This window comes from Magallana gigas, chromosome 10 (genome assembly GCF_963853765.1).
Source record: "Magallana gigas chromosome 10, xbMagGiga1.1, whole genome shotgun sequence".
In the NCBI taxonomy this organism is placed as follows: Eukaryota; Metazoa; Mollusca; class Bivalvia; order Ostreida; family Ostreidae; genus Magallana; species Magallana gigas.
Genome location: NC_088862.1, coordinates 33,429,764 through 33,446,885, shown reverse-complemented (window position 1 = coordinate 33,446,885; position 17,122 = coordinate 33,429,764). Strand labels below are relative to the sequence as shown.

Below are 17,122 nucleotides of genomic sequence, written 5' to 3'. Positions count from 1 at the left end.
TCATGCTTTGATTCCCAAAACGCAGGTAACCCCGATGACCGTCCATTTATTTTATGGTCGATGCGAATGTGTCATTTGAAGTCTGATAGGATGAAGATTTGATCAACTTCTCACTTTAGGATTGAGTCTTTGTGATAATTCAGTTTCTCATCTGAATTCAATTTGTTAATCACTGTATACATCTGATTTGTTAATGCTTTTCTACTAGTTCATTAATTATCGTAATACTACAACAGTAAGGCGATGTAGAGAAAAATGGAGAGTTACAGAATTCATGGTAAGTTGTTATGTGTATGTACTGAGATAAAAGAGGCGAGGGATGGATAAAGGAGAGAGAGAGAGAGAGAGAGAGAGAGAGAGAGAGAGAGAGAGAGAGAGAGAGAGAGAGAGAGAGAGAGAGAGAGATTAAAAATTGCAAATCTTTTGATATATCTTATCACTCTTAATTATTTGAAATTCAATAATGTATTGGCTATGTATTTAGTTGGGGTACAACCAAGCCATCATTTTTCTTGAAAGGTAGTCTTCATAATGAATAGCAACATAAATAGCCATTTGCTCAGCTTTGGAGTAGTTCTGATCGGATTCTTACAGCATCGGCTATGTTGGGCAGATCTGAGCGACACTAGAGACTTCTATCGGCAATACGTTTCGGCCTGCGGATTTGGATACCTGTGCAACAAAGGTCTCGAAAATTCAGCCAGTTTTGGAGATGTGCCTATAAAGATTGGCCCCTGTCCGCCGTGTTCATGCGACGATGAATGTTTCACCCGAAACGACTGTTGTCCGGATGTTTTGTATGAAGACAACATCTGGACCCAATGCTGGTCGACCGACATTTTCACCTTTCCAGGCCTCGAGTCTAATATGTATCCTTTGATTAAGCAATGTCCGAAGGAAGCAGTTAAGGAAGACCATCTACTTTGTTCTGAGTCAACCGACTTTTCGTTCCCTCCGATTTACCGCTACAAATACGTCCCTGTAAGTTCTAATCGAACACGTTTTTCCTACAAAAACATTTACTGTGCGCTATGTAACGGAGAGAACGCACGTGATCTTGAGAAATGGGAAATCTTAACGAGCAAAGAAGTTTGTTCCAAAACGTCATACCTCCGTCAGATATCATTTCCGTACGACATGTTAGCAGATTACAGGGTCCAAAAATTATGTCCGGCATGGCACGTACCAAAATGGCCGATAAAAGTACCTAGGTGTGAATCATCAGAGAGGATGCGATTCACCAGGTGTAATGTGACTGGCACATGGCAGAGAAAGGCCTACAGTGTCGACGTAGAACGAGCTTGTTTGTCAGGCTATGGACCATCGTTTCGTTTGTACAGCAACATTTTTTGTTTCATATGCAATCCTCCCCGCACAGATACATTACTTTTATCGCTATGTCGGAGAGACATCAGGGAGACCAGCGCTGGAGCCCAGATTGAGCATCTGTGTAAAAATTATGAATCGTCTGCTGTGACATATCCCTACAAGAACGTGTTCTGTTACCTTTGTAATTTGATACAACTCAACGGTGTCCTCCAAAAAAGCTTCACTGTCTCGGAACATCACGAATTTCTTTACCAGGGTTCAGTACTATACACTTACCAGAATGTAGCGTTATCCCACACACAAGATCTTTATCAACAGATAATACGACACAGCCGAATTACTGATGCAGAAATTTCGGATTATGACCCAAATTCGTTAATTTTGAATGGACGAGGTTTTAATTTGTCTTCAGTTTTGTTGACGAAAATTCTTTCCGCACCGACAAAAATCTGCAACAAAAACTTGCTACCGAAGAGTGTTCAGAATATTGTGTCTCAAGATTGTAGCTGCGACCCCAGCTGCTTTTTCACGAATAAATGTAGCTGTTGTGTAGATGTTGCATTGTCATATCCATTAGGTTGTTTCGATAATTCATTCGTTGTAACAAATGCATGCTACGGCAATAAAACCAGAGACTTGCCTTATTTTTCTACTATAAAATCTCTTTGTGAGGATTTTCCCCAGTTTGATAAAGTTCCAGTACACTCAGATGGTATAGATTATCAAAACCTCTTCTGTTTTCTGTGCAATAGTAATTATGACATTGTAAATAACACTTTGCTGACGTCATCTGAATACGTCATGAGGGGGTTTATGTTCCGGTGCCGTGACGTTATTCCAGTCTCATACAGCGTCAGTGTTGCTAATTTATTCAAGCATGCTCAAGACAGCAACTGTATCATCACTTTTGACAGTAAAACGCCACAAAGCAGAGCATGCGCAACGCAGTCCTTTTCTACTTGCGACGGTATTCCAACCTCAAATCCAGATCTGAGTGATATATGCCATTTGACATCATATGATAACTTCCCATCCTACGCTTACTATAAAAACGAGTTTTGTTATCTATGTTCCCGAGAGCAGTTCATAGAAAACCCGAAAGAAAACTGCTCTGGAAATAACGCTTCCCTAGAGTTAGAGGAAGCTTGCAGAGACCTGCCCCTCTCCTACTCGCCTAACGTGCATCCATACAAAAACTCGTTTTGCAAAATGTGTGATTCGAATTGTTTACGTGGTTGTGATTTTGGCTTCGAGAACCGGGATCTCGATGAGTGTTTTGGAAAAGTGTCCGCCATTGGGATTATAGATCCCCCGAGTCTACGCGGAATATTCGGAATGTCAACCAGAGAAACTGATGATACCAAACCGATACAGAGCCATCAAGTGAATGAAACTTTATTTTTTGATGAAGCCAATGTAAGTGCAATTTCAAAACATATATATAGTAAACAAATACCGACTCAAATCATGAATAAACTATGCATATAACCCCTCAAACCATGAATAATTATATTCATTCAAACAAATGTATATACATGAGTTACGCTGTCACATTTGTTCACGGATATCTTTTTTCCTCATTGATATAGCTAGCTGCTCTGAATTTGCTTATATATACATGTACTTATTTTCCACGCATACTTTCTAAGTAAAAATAAAAATTGTCGGGACCTTAACTCATTGTTGCCTTATCAGGAGTATATCATGTCGGGGCCTTATTTCAACAATGTTGCCTTATCAGGAATATATCATGTCGGGGCTTTATTTCAACAATGTTGCCTTATCACGAGTATATCATGTGGGGGCCTTATTTCAACAATGTTGCCTTATTAGGCGTAAATCGTGTCGGGGCCTTAATTCAACAATGTTGCCTTATCACGAGTATATCCTGTACCTCATGTGACGCGCTTCAATACATGGTTTCAAATATCCTAGGAATGATTACATCAGTATATCAGATACATTAACTAATAAAAAACTGAAAATTTTAAAATCCCATTCGATTACTTAATATCATAAATAAACTATTCAGCCCTCAGATACAACAAGCACTACTTAAGTGTTTATAAAAAAATTATTCATTATATCAAAACAATTCATTTGAAACAAAATCAAGACGTAATATTTTCAAAAACACATAGTACTTTATTGGAATTTCATTATACCTCATTTTCATATTCTGTTGAAATCATAACCGATATTTGACCCTTTAAAACATGCGAAATTCATTTTCTTTGATCATGTCAGTAATGCTGTTTCATGACATCCACTATTGTTCCTTCATCTATCTTTGTTTGTTGGGGATTAAATGATTGAATTGATACTACATGTAGCTATCCATTTTTTTAAAAAGACTTGTTTTTAAGTAATAAGGATTGATAGTATGTTTTTTTCCAGAATATCTACAGACAAATTTCATGTTACCCTGGTCGCTATCTAAACAATGGATCTTGTGACTTACCCTCAAAGACGAACAAGGCGGGGGAGTATGTGATATTTGCAGAATCAACAGGAAAAGTCTCCGGTGACCTCGGGAATGGATGGAATATTTTAAATGCATTGAAGAAAATTTTCATAAAAGAACTGTCAGTTTTTCAAAGAAGAGAATTCTACACTCTTCGAGTTTTAAAAATGTTTGCAAATATTTCATGTGTTGATGACCTTCCTTACGGTATTTGGACGGGCTTTCGAATCTCAACGAAAATTGTTGTTTCCCCAGGAGATGTCATATTCACTGACATTAGTCGTTTGGAGAACAAATTGTTTCAGATTGTTGACATTATCCAAAGCAAGAGCCGGATCATCTTCCAAAATTTTTACATTGAGAACATGACGATAAATGAAATTAATATTTTCAAATTCATGAAATCTAATATTGATTTTAGCATGGTCTCAACAAACCATTGCGAATACAGTCTTGAAAATACAAGACTATCTATACACTCACCTGTCACTCTTTTAGCCAACATCCTAAAATGTAAACACATACAATTTGGACCAGAAGAATACATTATGGACTCTTCTGGAATAGCAACTGTCCTGTCGCCCGCCGTAAAGTTACTTCCAGGTGAATATGTGACTCTAGCTTCGAATTCCATCAGTTTTTGCATCGATATATATTTGGCCAGCTATAACCCAGGAACATTTGGGAAACTCTCCAAAAAGGATGAAATCCTAAGATGGGTGACCCTGAGTACTACTCTTTTGTCCCTTATTTGTTTATTCATGACTTTTATAGTATACTGTACAGTCTCTAGCTTGCGAACTCTTCCTGGTAAAAATTTGATGGTCTTAGTTTTAAACCTTTTTCTTGCCCAGTTTTTCTTCATCATGGGAAACAATATGACAGAAAACAACTTGGTTTGTGTGGTGCTTGGAATATTGCAACATTTTTTGTGGCTGTCCATGCTTTGTTCCTTTACTGTTTATTCTTTCCACACCTTTAAAGTATTTCATACATTGAATTCAAGACCGACCTTCACAGCACAGCTATTCCAAAAGTACCTTGCCATTACGTATCTTATTCCAACTATTGTTGTGGCAATTACAGTCACTATCTCTTTTATCTATTTCGGCAACAGTGTTTATGGAAAAGAGGTTTGCTTTCTTTCAAACTTAAACTTTCGAATTGGCGTTTTCCTGGTTCCCATCATCCTCTCTGTCATTGTAAACCTTTGTCTTCTTCTGTGGACAATGGGAAAGATTGTTTCCACAAAACAGATCAAATCTTCAAATCATGAAAGAAACAATTTTACCATATTCTTAAAGCTCTTTGCTCTAAGCGGTGGACTTTGGGGATTACAAATTATTGATGGCTTCTTCAACATTTCCGTTTTTTCCTATCTGATATCCATTCTGAACTGTCTACAAGGGGTGTTTATTTTCGTAAGTTTTGTCCTTAATAAGAGAACAATTCAGTTGATAGTAAGTTTCAAGAAACAAGAAGGACTTGGAAAAGAATCGGCAACCAACAACCATACTGAGGATGAAAGACAGCAAAACACAGATTCCACTCAGACTACCCGTATATAGCGAGCATAAGACAATGCCGGTTCATTGCATTGATACAAAATTTATCTAAAAATGTCCACCTGATTTTTTTTTTGGAGCGTTGTATTTAGCACTTCATACATTTTTGCCTGGTATTGACAAAATCAAGGATTTTTGTATACTGTTTTGAATTTAATTTGTCAAGAGGTAAAATAATATAAGACAATTTATCTTGAGAAGGCTTATATCAAAGGCTGCAGATAGATGCTATGAATACAATAGGGTAATTAATGCCTTTTAGTACATTCAATTTGTTATTATTGAGGAAAATATAATTCCTTTATAAACCTTATTAATTATTTCAAAATTTTCCACTTAATGAAATAAATCTTGTGCATTGTTTAGTTTTTTAAATTTAGAAAGTTGTATTTTGTTTGCTGACAGTTAAACAGACATAACTTTACATTTTGTTGCCAGTTTTTTTTTTTGGAAATTCTCGTTCTATAAATTGCGTTCAATCAGAACAGTTCAGAAAAGTAGATCCGGCAAAAAAAATTATTGATGCAGGTATCAAAGAAATTGTTCGACTAATCGAAAGCGCCAATATCTTACAAAGCATCAAATATTAGATGATATACATCATACTTTAGTAACTCATTAGAATTAAAAAAAAAATTGTGCAGATGCAGGGCCATTTAGTCTTATTTGGGTACAAGGAATTCCCTCACTTCGCTATGGTAGACTGACGATGGCAACTATCTGCCTTATATGGAAATTTCTTTTGACCGCAGTTGTACAGTGGTTAAATATTCTAAAGACAGAACTCGATCCAGATGAACCCAGTCTAACTTTACCTTTTATTTGTGTAATTTGACGAGCTGAAAATAAAAACAAAAATGCATCTTATCCTTATCCTTATTTTTGATTTATGATATTTATCAATCGTATAATGTAATTAATTTACCAAAACAAAAAGGAACTCCATGCCTTTCATACATAAGCAATCGTTGTGCAATATTTGGGATACAACCACTCGTGAAATTGTTATGAATGTTAAAGGTTTGAAAAATATCGAGTTTTTTGTATCGTTTTTCTCCTGGGGACATTTATATTTTATAAATCTATGTCACCAGTAGATATGTGAACTGTCCAATACGGGTACCAAAAGGTTTCACCGTAATATGGTTTAATCACATATCATTCGCGAACAGTCAATTTTTTAAGCTATGCTTGAAATGTAATCACACTCTTTGCTTGAGCTAGTATGCCTGATAGTGGGATTCATTTTTGTTCCAATCAGACGTTGACTTCCTGTTAAAAGACAGCTTAGCTTATTTTTTAGCTTAAACGTTCGAACAATTTTTTGGTCAAAGATATCTAAACACCTATTAATTGAAGATGCTTGAAATTTTCACATACGTTCTGTTAAGGAATGCTATATGTTAGGATTCATTTAAACACATTCAATGACAAATTCATGTTAAATGTCGAAGTTTTTTGTGGTAACCGGAATTCAAATCACAGCGTGGGTACACGTAGGTACACTATATTGTCCCATCCTGTGTTGTCGTGTTGTATTGCTTGTGTCAGTTGCCCACTCAGGTTGTACTGGGTTGCCTTAACTGTCTTTGTATAAATTGTTATATAACCCTACACGACCTGCATATCCACAATGGACGGGGACCAGTACAGACACTGTGGACTTCATTTACAGTGTTTTCTCTCTATGAATGTGGGTTTTGTTTTTGCCATATTCTTTGACAATTTGTTTATGTTATAGTTTCTATCTGTATCAATAAGTTTACTTTCATTGTTTTCAGTTTGTAATCCATTTAATTTACAATATAAATCATTACATAAATCCTCCACACGATGTGGTGGGAAGTAGTTTGTGTTTGTATAAATGAAATTGTCTCAATCACTGACCAAGATGTCACACAAGAAATGTAATAACAACAAATCAACACCTTTTACTCTGAAATAGTTAAGTTACTTGGGGGAGACATCAGTTTTAGCAGACATTGGTTTCCTTGCCGGGCTTCTCTGTCACAGTGGTTGGGATACCGCGCAGTGACTCCATCTCATTACTTTGATCTACAAACATGAAACAGATATACAATCCTGTACTGTCGCAAGGAGTAGGTTTAGTTAATTTAATATTTCGATTAATTTTAATCCTAATTTTTACAGGTCTGAGTGCTCTGCTTTCAAATATTTTTTGAGTACCGAATTGTCGACGGATTTTTCTCCGCCTATCCTGATCATTATTCCCCATTTTACGATAATTTCCACGATAGTGACATTTTTACCGACATGACATTGGGCGCACGGCGGGTGTGACCGGTCGGATGCTTACTCCTCTTAGGCACATAATCATACTTTTATCTTTATGGAGGTCCGTGTTGATCTGCTTTAAATTTGGATTTCGTTTTATGATTTTTGAGATTGTTGATGCTGTTATTTTCATTTTTTCATTAAACATGATAAAAATTAATTCGTTTGAATACTTAAAATGAGTTGCTCTTGTATATAGACTCATTTTCATGACGTTTGCATATCTTTTTAATAATTAGTTTGAGCATACAATAAAACAGTAATACACTGCAACTATTAACATTTAAATACACGTAGATATCTAATAAATCGATTACAATCACAATGAAATAAATATATACTGAATTAGGTGTTTACTGTGATATCAAAGTGATAAAGATATAACAAAATCAATATAATATAACTAGATCTCATTGATAAATTCATGGTAATTAAAATATATATTCTAAATCAATAAATATGACTATAAGACTAACCTGTCCGAGCGTCCTGTCTGACGATATACCTGTAGACACACACCTTGTTGTTGTCCCATGATCCGACCCAGAGACGGTGAGTGTTGACATCATAACTCAGGCTCCATGGTTCACCCAGTTCGTGTGATTTTGAAAGTAGATATGATAGGAACTGACCGTCCTTATTTAACATCTGTACTGTGTCGGTTCTACCATCACACACTAGTATGTGTGACAGCACGTCCGTACAGATACCGCCAGGCTCTAGTTCTGATTTTGATGGATGTCCTGTGTAGGAGAAACGATGTCTTCCTCCACGTCCTGTCACCACTACAGCACGACTGTCAGAGACTACGACATCCCCATTGTTGTTTTCTGTTATATAATTAGGTACACTATATAGTCCTTTGTTGTTTTGTTGAATGGTTTGGGTCAGTTGTCCACTCTGGTTGTATCGAGTTACCTTGCCTGTGTCTGTATACTTTGTTATATCCCTATACATCCCGACCAGTAGATCTCCAGTAGACGGGGACCAGTACACACACATTGGTATCCATATAGAGTATGTTCTCTCAATAAATGCGAAGGTTGTTTTCATATCATTTGACAGTTTGTTGATGTTATAATTCCTATTTAAATAAATCAGTTCATTCTCACTGTTCACTGTGTGTGATCCTCCATTACTACACAAATCCTCCACACGATGTCTAAGGACACCTGTTGTATTTGTCAATATGATATTGTTTTCTCTATCACTGACCCAGATCCGGTCTGATGTCACAGAGGAAATGTGAAAACAACGACCAATACCTGTTACTGTGAGAGATTGATGGAGCTCAGCACAAGGCATCAGTTTCAGCAGACATTCATTTCTTACTCGGCGGTTTCCTCGTTGCGTGATTTGGATTGCACTCAGTAACTCAATCACATCCTCCTTGTTGAGTGACTCAGCCATGGAGAGCTGGCTGGTGTGGAGTGTAAGAGGTATCTTGGGGAGGGCTGTCTTTTTTAACAGGAATGTTAGCGGTTTAATTGCACTCTGTTCATATAAGCGTGTATATCTCTGGTGGCTGGCAATATGTCTGATCATTTTTATTTTCTGTTTTAAATAGATGTGTTTGAAAACAAAGTCATTGCACATGAAATCATTTTGTATATAGTCAATGCGATCCTTCAGTGTCTGGACCTTTGTTAACATCTCTAAGTGATGGAAGGAGAATTCTCTGTGACAGGTTTTAAAATCTGTTTTGATTCCTGAAAGAAGAACAGGTCTGTAAAAGAGAGCCTCACTTCTGATGGTGTGAATGGTTCCTCTGTGTTGTTGTCGCTTTGTTTTAAACACTACTTGTTTTCTATTATTTTGTGTTGTTGTTTACCAGGTTGAAAACTTCTGAATCCGTGCGATTGGTCTTCGGAACAAGAATCACACACAGGAACTTGGCAAGGTTCACAGTACTTTGTATAAACATGGCTATGATGTCTCACACAGATCTCCTGTGTTGGGATGTAGCTGATTTTTTCATGGTATGACACAACATCATGGTCTATTGTTTGGAGATCTTTTACATGGTTCTCTTTACACTGGGGACACAGATCACATGGACACGATACACAATAATACTCTGTGCCCCCCGGACACTTAGAACACTGATGTACTTCATATAGGGTTCTCTCTGTGTTCATGATGACTAGGTTTTAAAATCACAGCCTGTTGAATAAAAAAAGGTTTCGTTTTCGTTTAGTTTCATGTCTACTTTTTCTTTCCAAAACATTTCATAGATAATTTTTTTCAACAGATGCTACTTTTTGTTTTCTCTACAGAGATAAATGATGATTCATAATGTATTTTGCTTCTGATTTCTAAAAACCCTGTCTAGTAAAATAAAGATCCAACAATACAGCCTCCTCTCTACCCTATCTGGTTAAAAAAATTACAAATGTAGCCTCCTCCACTCTCTTTCTTTCTTTCTTTCTTTCTTTCTTTCTTTCTCTCTCTTTCTCTCTCTCTCTGCTAAACAGCTACTCATCCTCTCTAATTCTTTCTCTCTATCCACCCTTTTCTCTTTTTCTCTAACTAACACATAAATTCTCTTGCTTTTAAGTTCTTTAACTTTCTTTCTCTTCTCTCTTTCTTTTTCCATTTGCCCAACACGTATAATTCATTTTTCTCTCTCTCTTGCTCTCTTTCTATTTTAATTGCAATCTTGCTCTCTTTCTCTTTTAATCTATTTCTTGTTAATATTTAAGTCATGTTGTTAATTATGTGTTTACATCTAACCAGTATTTTTACAATTCCCAATGTGACAATTTTCTGACTTTGTCATTCTTTGTCATTCCGCATTTTAAAATTTAAAAAATATGAATGAATTATGAACGGCAATTCCTTAAACTAAATTAAAGCATTTATGTTTTCTATCATTTGGTGAGGAAATGCATTTTAGCGCAATATTACTTACCTATTCACTGGCTATTGGTACGATAGAAAGTTTATTGTCCCCGATACAGCAACTGACGCCAAGGGAAGTAGTTGCTGCCAAAGAGGATAATAAACTTGCTATCGTCCGAATACTGTAAACCAACTTTTATTCGCGGCGACTTCATTTTGCGATTTCCTGGAGATAAACTGGATCGCGACGACTAATTTTCGCGACCAAGCCTTATCCAGACCCATGTTGTGACAAGAATCAAACAACAAGAACTTGTTTATGGCGAGAAATATTCGCTACAATAAGGCTCTCGCGAACCTCGCGAAAATTTCTCGCAGGCGAATAAAAGTTGGTTTACAGTAGTCAGTATATATTTATTTTATTATATCGAAAACTTACTTTTTCGGCAATGTAGATTTCTGTTATGGCAAACAAATTTAAGTTATTGTACATTGTACACATGTACTTTGATATTGAGTTTAATCGGCTTTGATTTTAGTTATATTAATTTTGCATTCAATATCAATGCATTAATTTGACAGTTATATACATTTTAGGTTCTAAAAACATACTATTCATATATAACTTACAGAAACTACAAATATAAGCTATTTTCTAAAACAAAATCTATTCTTATGAAGAATGAAAAAGACGGTTTGGTTCTTGTTACATGCCTTTTTAGAAATATGTCGTCGAAAAGACCAAAAAACCGCATTCTCTTTATTCATATCATAAAGATGCATTTCTCACCATTGATGCTATAATAAACTCTCTCTCTCTCTCTCTCTTTCTCACACACACACACACACACACACACACACACACACACACACACACACACACACACACACACACACACACACACACACACACACGTAAAGATGCGCTCTTAAAAAAAACGCAAAGAAAAACAGTAAACACTTACATTAAATTGAATCAGAAGATCAGCAACCACAAATTTACATCATGTGACTACGCAATCACTTATCGAAACTGTTATCTACTCCATGTCGGAGTACTATGGGAAATAAACAAGCACACATACTAAATAATTATGTACATGTATTTGAATATTGCATGTATGATCGGATACATACTCTAGTTTTATTTGAGTCTTATACATTTTACAAATATTATTAGGATGAATAATTTAGGTGTGCCTATCTGCTTGTCGGGGGGGGGGGGGGGGGTTAAATTAATTAGCACAAAGAACCATAAACACCCACTAACCATGTATTTGTACGTAATGTTTCTAGTTTGCATTGTTTCTTTCTGAAAGATTTAAGTTATAAAGATTATATTCCTAGCATGAATCCAGGATTTTAAAATTATATTTATAGGCTGATTCAAATCCTTTTTTCCAGAAAATGGAGGGGTCTGAGGGATATATGCAGCTCATTTGGACGATTCATAATAAAAAAAAAATACACATACCTGTGAAAAGTGCAATTAAAATAGATGAAAGGTGAAATACTCAATATATCTTCATTAACACATTAGCACTTTTTAATCGTAAATTTTGCAAGAACGAGGACAGACTTCTTACAGAAATTTATAATTATAATAGGGTATGTTGACATGAGTATGACATGGTGACACACTTCTACTCCTTGTATGCAAGTTAATTTTTATCAGGTATGTCGAAATGTGAAATTATGATGTTGACATGTAAGATACATGTAACTATGTCAACAGGCAACAAAACGTTGTTGATATGAAAGAAAATTGCATTCAGAGAGGAATTAGAGAAAACATAACAATGAATGGATCTTAGAGATAAATCCGATAATTTTGGTGTGTAGGTCAATGTCTTTATTTGTCATTATATATTTATTATTCACATTTTTCATTACAAATAAAAATCATCGGGACATTAATTCAAACTTGCGACATCAGGGGTTTATCATATACGTTGTAGATTTATTTCAATATATGGTTTCAAATATATCGTAAATAATTTTAATTACCAGTCACATAATCTAGTTCAATATATCAATAATACAATGCTGTAATAACGAACAGTGTTTAAAATCAAAAGTGCAAATGAAAATTGAAGAACAGGAGCAGAGCAAACATGGACCTCTACATAAATAAGAGGTAAGATCAGGTGCCATGGGGCAGTGGGCATCCTCTGCTGACCGGTCACACCCGCCGTATTCTTTAAGTAGTAATCGGGAAGACAGAAAAATCCGTAGGCAAATCAGTGATTTATAATGGCTTAACAAGGCTTAACAATTGTATTTGTATTTGCTGATAAGGTCGTTGTATCGACCATAGAACCTCAGAACTTAGAATTGTTAATAATTATGTAGAGCATCCTCTGCGTATCAAAACAACTGAGAGACAAAACCTTCATATGCAGGGGACGAAAGTTTATTGCTATATAAGAACGTAAAATTGAGGATTGAAAAAAAAGCCATCACGTTTAATTTATCTTAAAGTTGTGTAGATAGTTAACCATTTATCTCTTTTTTCTACTAAAATATCTAAATATGAAACATATGACTATGTTGTAACTTTTATTTCACGTTCACTTAGATATATCGAATCGATGTAAGAATGGAAGTAACAACTGTTTATTGATATTACGAATAACCATTGACATTAGACACGATTTGTCATTTTCGTATTTTGAAAACCTTATTTGGTTAATTTTAGTATTGAAAAAAATTCAGTCGCTGAAATACAGCAACCACTACTAATAAAACGTTTATTAATTAGCATACGACTGGAAACTTAACAACTGAAGTGGAAAAAATTCAAGATGTAATATTTCCTAAAACACATAACTTGTTTTAACAACAACGCAGTAGAGCGAGTCAATTAGTTTTTCCTAACAGACTTGTTATGTTTAACAGTTATACAACCCCTCAGTTCTTAAGGACAAAAGATTTTTGACCATTTGATATTGAGCATAATACATATTCTAGATCTTATATCATCTATATATGGAATACATAGCATGAATTTCAATAGCACATAGCTTATGAATATGCATGTATTTCACTATGTATCGATTTTCTTAGCTGTTGTCAATTGAAAACAAACTGTAAAGAATGTGATTTATCATTGTGCAAAAAACACAAATCATGTCATAATCAATAAACATATACTCATGTTACAGAAGTACATTATGGAGTAGGTTTTATCAGTGTGTAATTATAATGCAATTATTGAAATCAATCCGCATTCATCTTTTAAATTAGCTCATTTCAAATAAATAAAATAAAACAGTATCATCAAAAGTTCCATATTTATCTAATCAACAAGAAACAAGCAAACTTGTCCAAAAAGTGGAATAACAAGCATTTCTTACTAATATTTATTAACTTGGTGCAGATGCTAAAATCATTATTTCATTTTTTCTAAAACTCAAATAATAATCGTGTATGCAAAATAAAACACTAAACCTATGTTTTTCTCTTATTGAATGTCACAGTATCCAGGAGTCCTATTCTACTACAGTGTATAGCAATCATCTACATTAGGCGTGTAAAATACCTATACATGTATAAGGACGCATAAGATACTAAAATATTTTAATATCAACAAATCTGATTTATTTTCTTCTACAAAATCCACCAAATAATTTACATGAATATTCAACAAAACTTTGATTTGTAACTCTTTAATATGCTCCGTACTTGGATTATGATGTTTTAAACTGCCGTATGCGTAGCAACACCTCCAAACAGTGTAATGTTGGTTTTCCTTTTAACTACAATTTATTTTCTTTCATACGGTGGGTCTGTGTTCTATATGTCTATCATAGTCTTAATAAGGTCTATTGCAAACAAACTGATTTCAATCAACAAAAATGTTTAGAGAAGACCCGCTATGCATGGACAATATTATTTTGTATCCAAGCAGTTGAACGTTTGCAAAATAATACAAGTCTGTAAATGTGTGACCTAAGTCACATAATGCATTTAATCAACGTACTTGGTTGTGAATGAAATGACTCAGTGGTTAGAAACGTGTTTCATCTGAAAAAAAAAGCAATAAATGAATTCTTGATGGTTTATTGAAATTATATCAAGGTCATTTATCTTGAGAAAGGAAAAAGTAAATGCTATTTTCTTTTTATATATAATGCATCATTCCAAATTTTTAAAGAATAAGTGCACTGAAGCTACAGAGAATGGACCCTTTTCAGTGCCGTTTTATGTAGAAAATATCAAAATTGCTTTTTGCTCATATTAATTAAGAACTTATGGATACTTCTGATTTATATAAACGGTTACCTTTACCAAATCAGCATACAGTTTTAAAAATTGAAGGTTTTTAAATGCCTATAAATAATCTAAATCCGGAAAAATCGAACCGAAACTACTTGAATTGTGTCTATTTAAATCAAAGGGAGGAGACTTTTTAATCAACATTGTTTTGTTGGTGGATCGATTGGCGCGTTTGCTGAATTATTCTTTATGCATAATCTTACGTCTAAAAGAAAATGGTATAGGGCTTTGAAGTTGCATATTACATAGTGATCAAACAAACATTCCTGACCATACAAAGCTGATGGAAAGCTATTTAAAACGTGTCAATGTTTTACAGTGAGCACGTTTGACAAACGTATATCTGGATAGAACCAACGTGATTGTTTGAAATAATTTATTCCATGCGTGGGTTCATACATGGGTCAAGCAGATATTAGCTTTCGCTCGCTATAGGAAAAACCCTGAAATTTTTATACGTTTTTCATTTTTTAAGGGACCAGCCTAATGTGGTACAAACTTCAAAATCTCGAATTTCGGCTGACCCCTATTATTTTGTAAAGCTTCGTGCCTTTTATATACAATAAATTCAGCGCTAAAACTTGTTCATAGATATCAAAAGGCGACGTTAGGGAAAACATTTGCTTAATTTGAATCGTCATTTTTTCACTTTTTACCGGGGCTCATAAATGCACTCGTTCTTTACATGTTGTTCAAAATATTGAACATTATTAAGAATACATCACCTTAAACTGCACACGATTACTATGAATATTATACACCAAAATGATATAGTACATTTAAATAAGTACATTGTAATAATTGAAGAGAATGAAAAAATGACAGTAACAAACTGTCAACCATCTCAAAAATCCATAAAACGAAATACAAATTCAAAGCAGAGCAACACGGACCTCTTAAAAGATAGAGGAAGGATCAGGTGGCATGGAGGAGTGAGCATCCTCTGCTGACCGGTCACACCCGCCGAGTGCTCTTTGTCGTAAACGGGGAAAAACGGAAAACTCCGTAGACAATTATTTGATTAATTATGATCTAACAATCAGTATGAAAATTGTAGTTAGCATGCGACCCAGTGGAAGATTGTATTTGCGGACAAGGTCGTTGTATTGACCATAGAACTAACGAAAAGATGACTTCAAACGAGACTGTTGATAGTCCTGTTTTATCAACTTGTTTGTCAGTAGCTTGCCTCGCCTTAGAAACTGTTCAAACGAAGAGCATGCCCTTGTGTATCGAATTAACTGAGAGTCAAAAACACTATATGCAGGTGTATATATATGTTTATATCCTTATATAGACCGTTGGTTGTTATTATTTATTATTTAGTGCCAATAACACAATATGAATTTTCTTTGATAAATGCACGCGGCAATTCTAAAATGGCTGACGTTTATATATTTTCTAAGGTCGATCTGTTGTGATACGATTTCGAAGGCAAGATGGTCAACAAAATACCTATAAGATCTGCCTTAAAACTTTTAAAATTATGTTTTTGGCCATAAACTATAATTTAGTAAAGGGAAAACTCAAATATTCTAGCTTCTAATGGACTATTTGCGGTATTATGCATTTTTTGCCCTCAAATTTAAAGGTTTATAAAGAGATTTAAGAATAAGGTGGAAGATACTTAAATCATATTGAATATAAGGGTGTTAAAGGTTATCACCACAGTGACGTCATAGTGTAGAAATGACGTCATGAAGATTGCCTCATTTTGATAAATTGATGTTTTGTAGCAAAATATGGGGGTTTTCAATGGTTTTTCGACGGGGAAACATATAGAGCGCAGGCTTGCTCAAGTACCATTTTTTAAAATAATGTATGTTAATATCTGAAGTAAAACATATGTTAAAATCGTTCTTGAGCAGACCTGCGCTCTATACTTCCGAATGCAAAATATAAAGCAAAATTAAAAAAAAATGAGAATAATTATTTTCATCTGTTTGCAAATCTTCGGGAATCAGGTCATTAAGGTGACGTTATAGATAAACAGCAAATGTGCAATGGTGACTAAAATCAAGATTAAAGTGAAAGGCGTCCACTGTACAATAATTTATGAAGATTTGATTTTTAAACGATGCCATATAAAATAGGTTAAAATTAGGGGCAGATATTTGACCATATCGCACATAGTCATTTGAAGATTTTTCTATATCATTCTGTACATTTAGCTCTTCATCTCAAGAAGATTATTACTGTCTAAAATTTATTGTTATACTTTCATGTTAAATACTGATATCTGATTGGTTTAGACGCAGTTCATAATCCGTTCTATTACCCTCAACGTTAGCAACGCACTTAGCAACGGGTAACATTTAAAACTGTTACATGCGCGAAAATTATGCGCGTA

General features: G+C 34.7%; 2 protein-coding genes across 2 annotated transcripts; one reads left to right on the top strand and one right to left on the bottom strand.

Annotated features, from left to right (window-relative positions):
• On the top strand, nt 1-5,601 carry LOC109618550 (uncharacterized). Its single transcript, XM_066074093.1, has 3 exons — nt 1-277; nt 520-2,745; nt 3,727-5,601. The coding sequence occupies exons 1-3, from the start codon at nt 275-277 to the stop codon at nt 5,359-5,361; spliced, it is 3,864 nt and encodes a 1,287-aa protein (XP_065930165.1). The 5' UTR covers nt 1-274; the 3' UTR covers nt 5,362-5,601.
• A 201-nt stretch (nt 5,602-5,802) lies between these two features.
• LOC105326626 (uncharacterized) lies at nt 5,803-10,029 on the bottom strand. The gene is made up of 2 exons (XM_011426762.4): nt 8,130-10,029; nt 5,803-7,413 (listed from the first exon to the last, which is right to left on the bottom strand). The coding sequence occupies exons 1-2, from the start codon at nt 9,304-9,306 to the stop codon at nt 7,331-7,333; spliced, it is 1,260 nt and encodes a 419-aa protein (XP_011425064.4). The 5' UTR covers nt 9,307-10,029; the 3' UTR covers nt 5,803-7,330.
• Nucleotides 10,030-17,122: the final 7,093 nt, after the last annotated feature.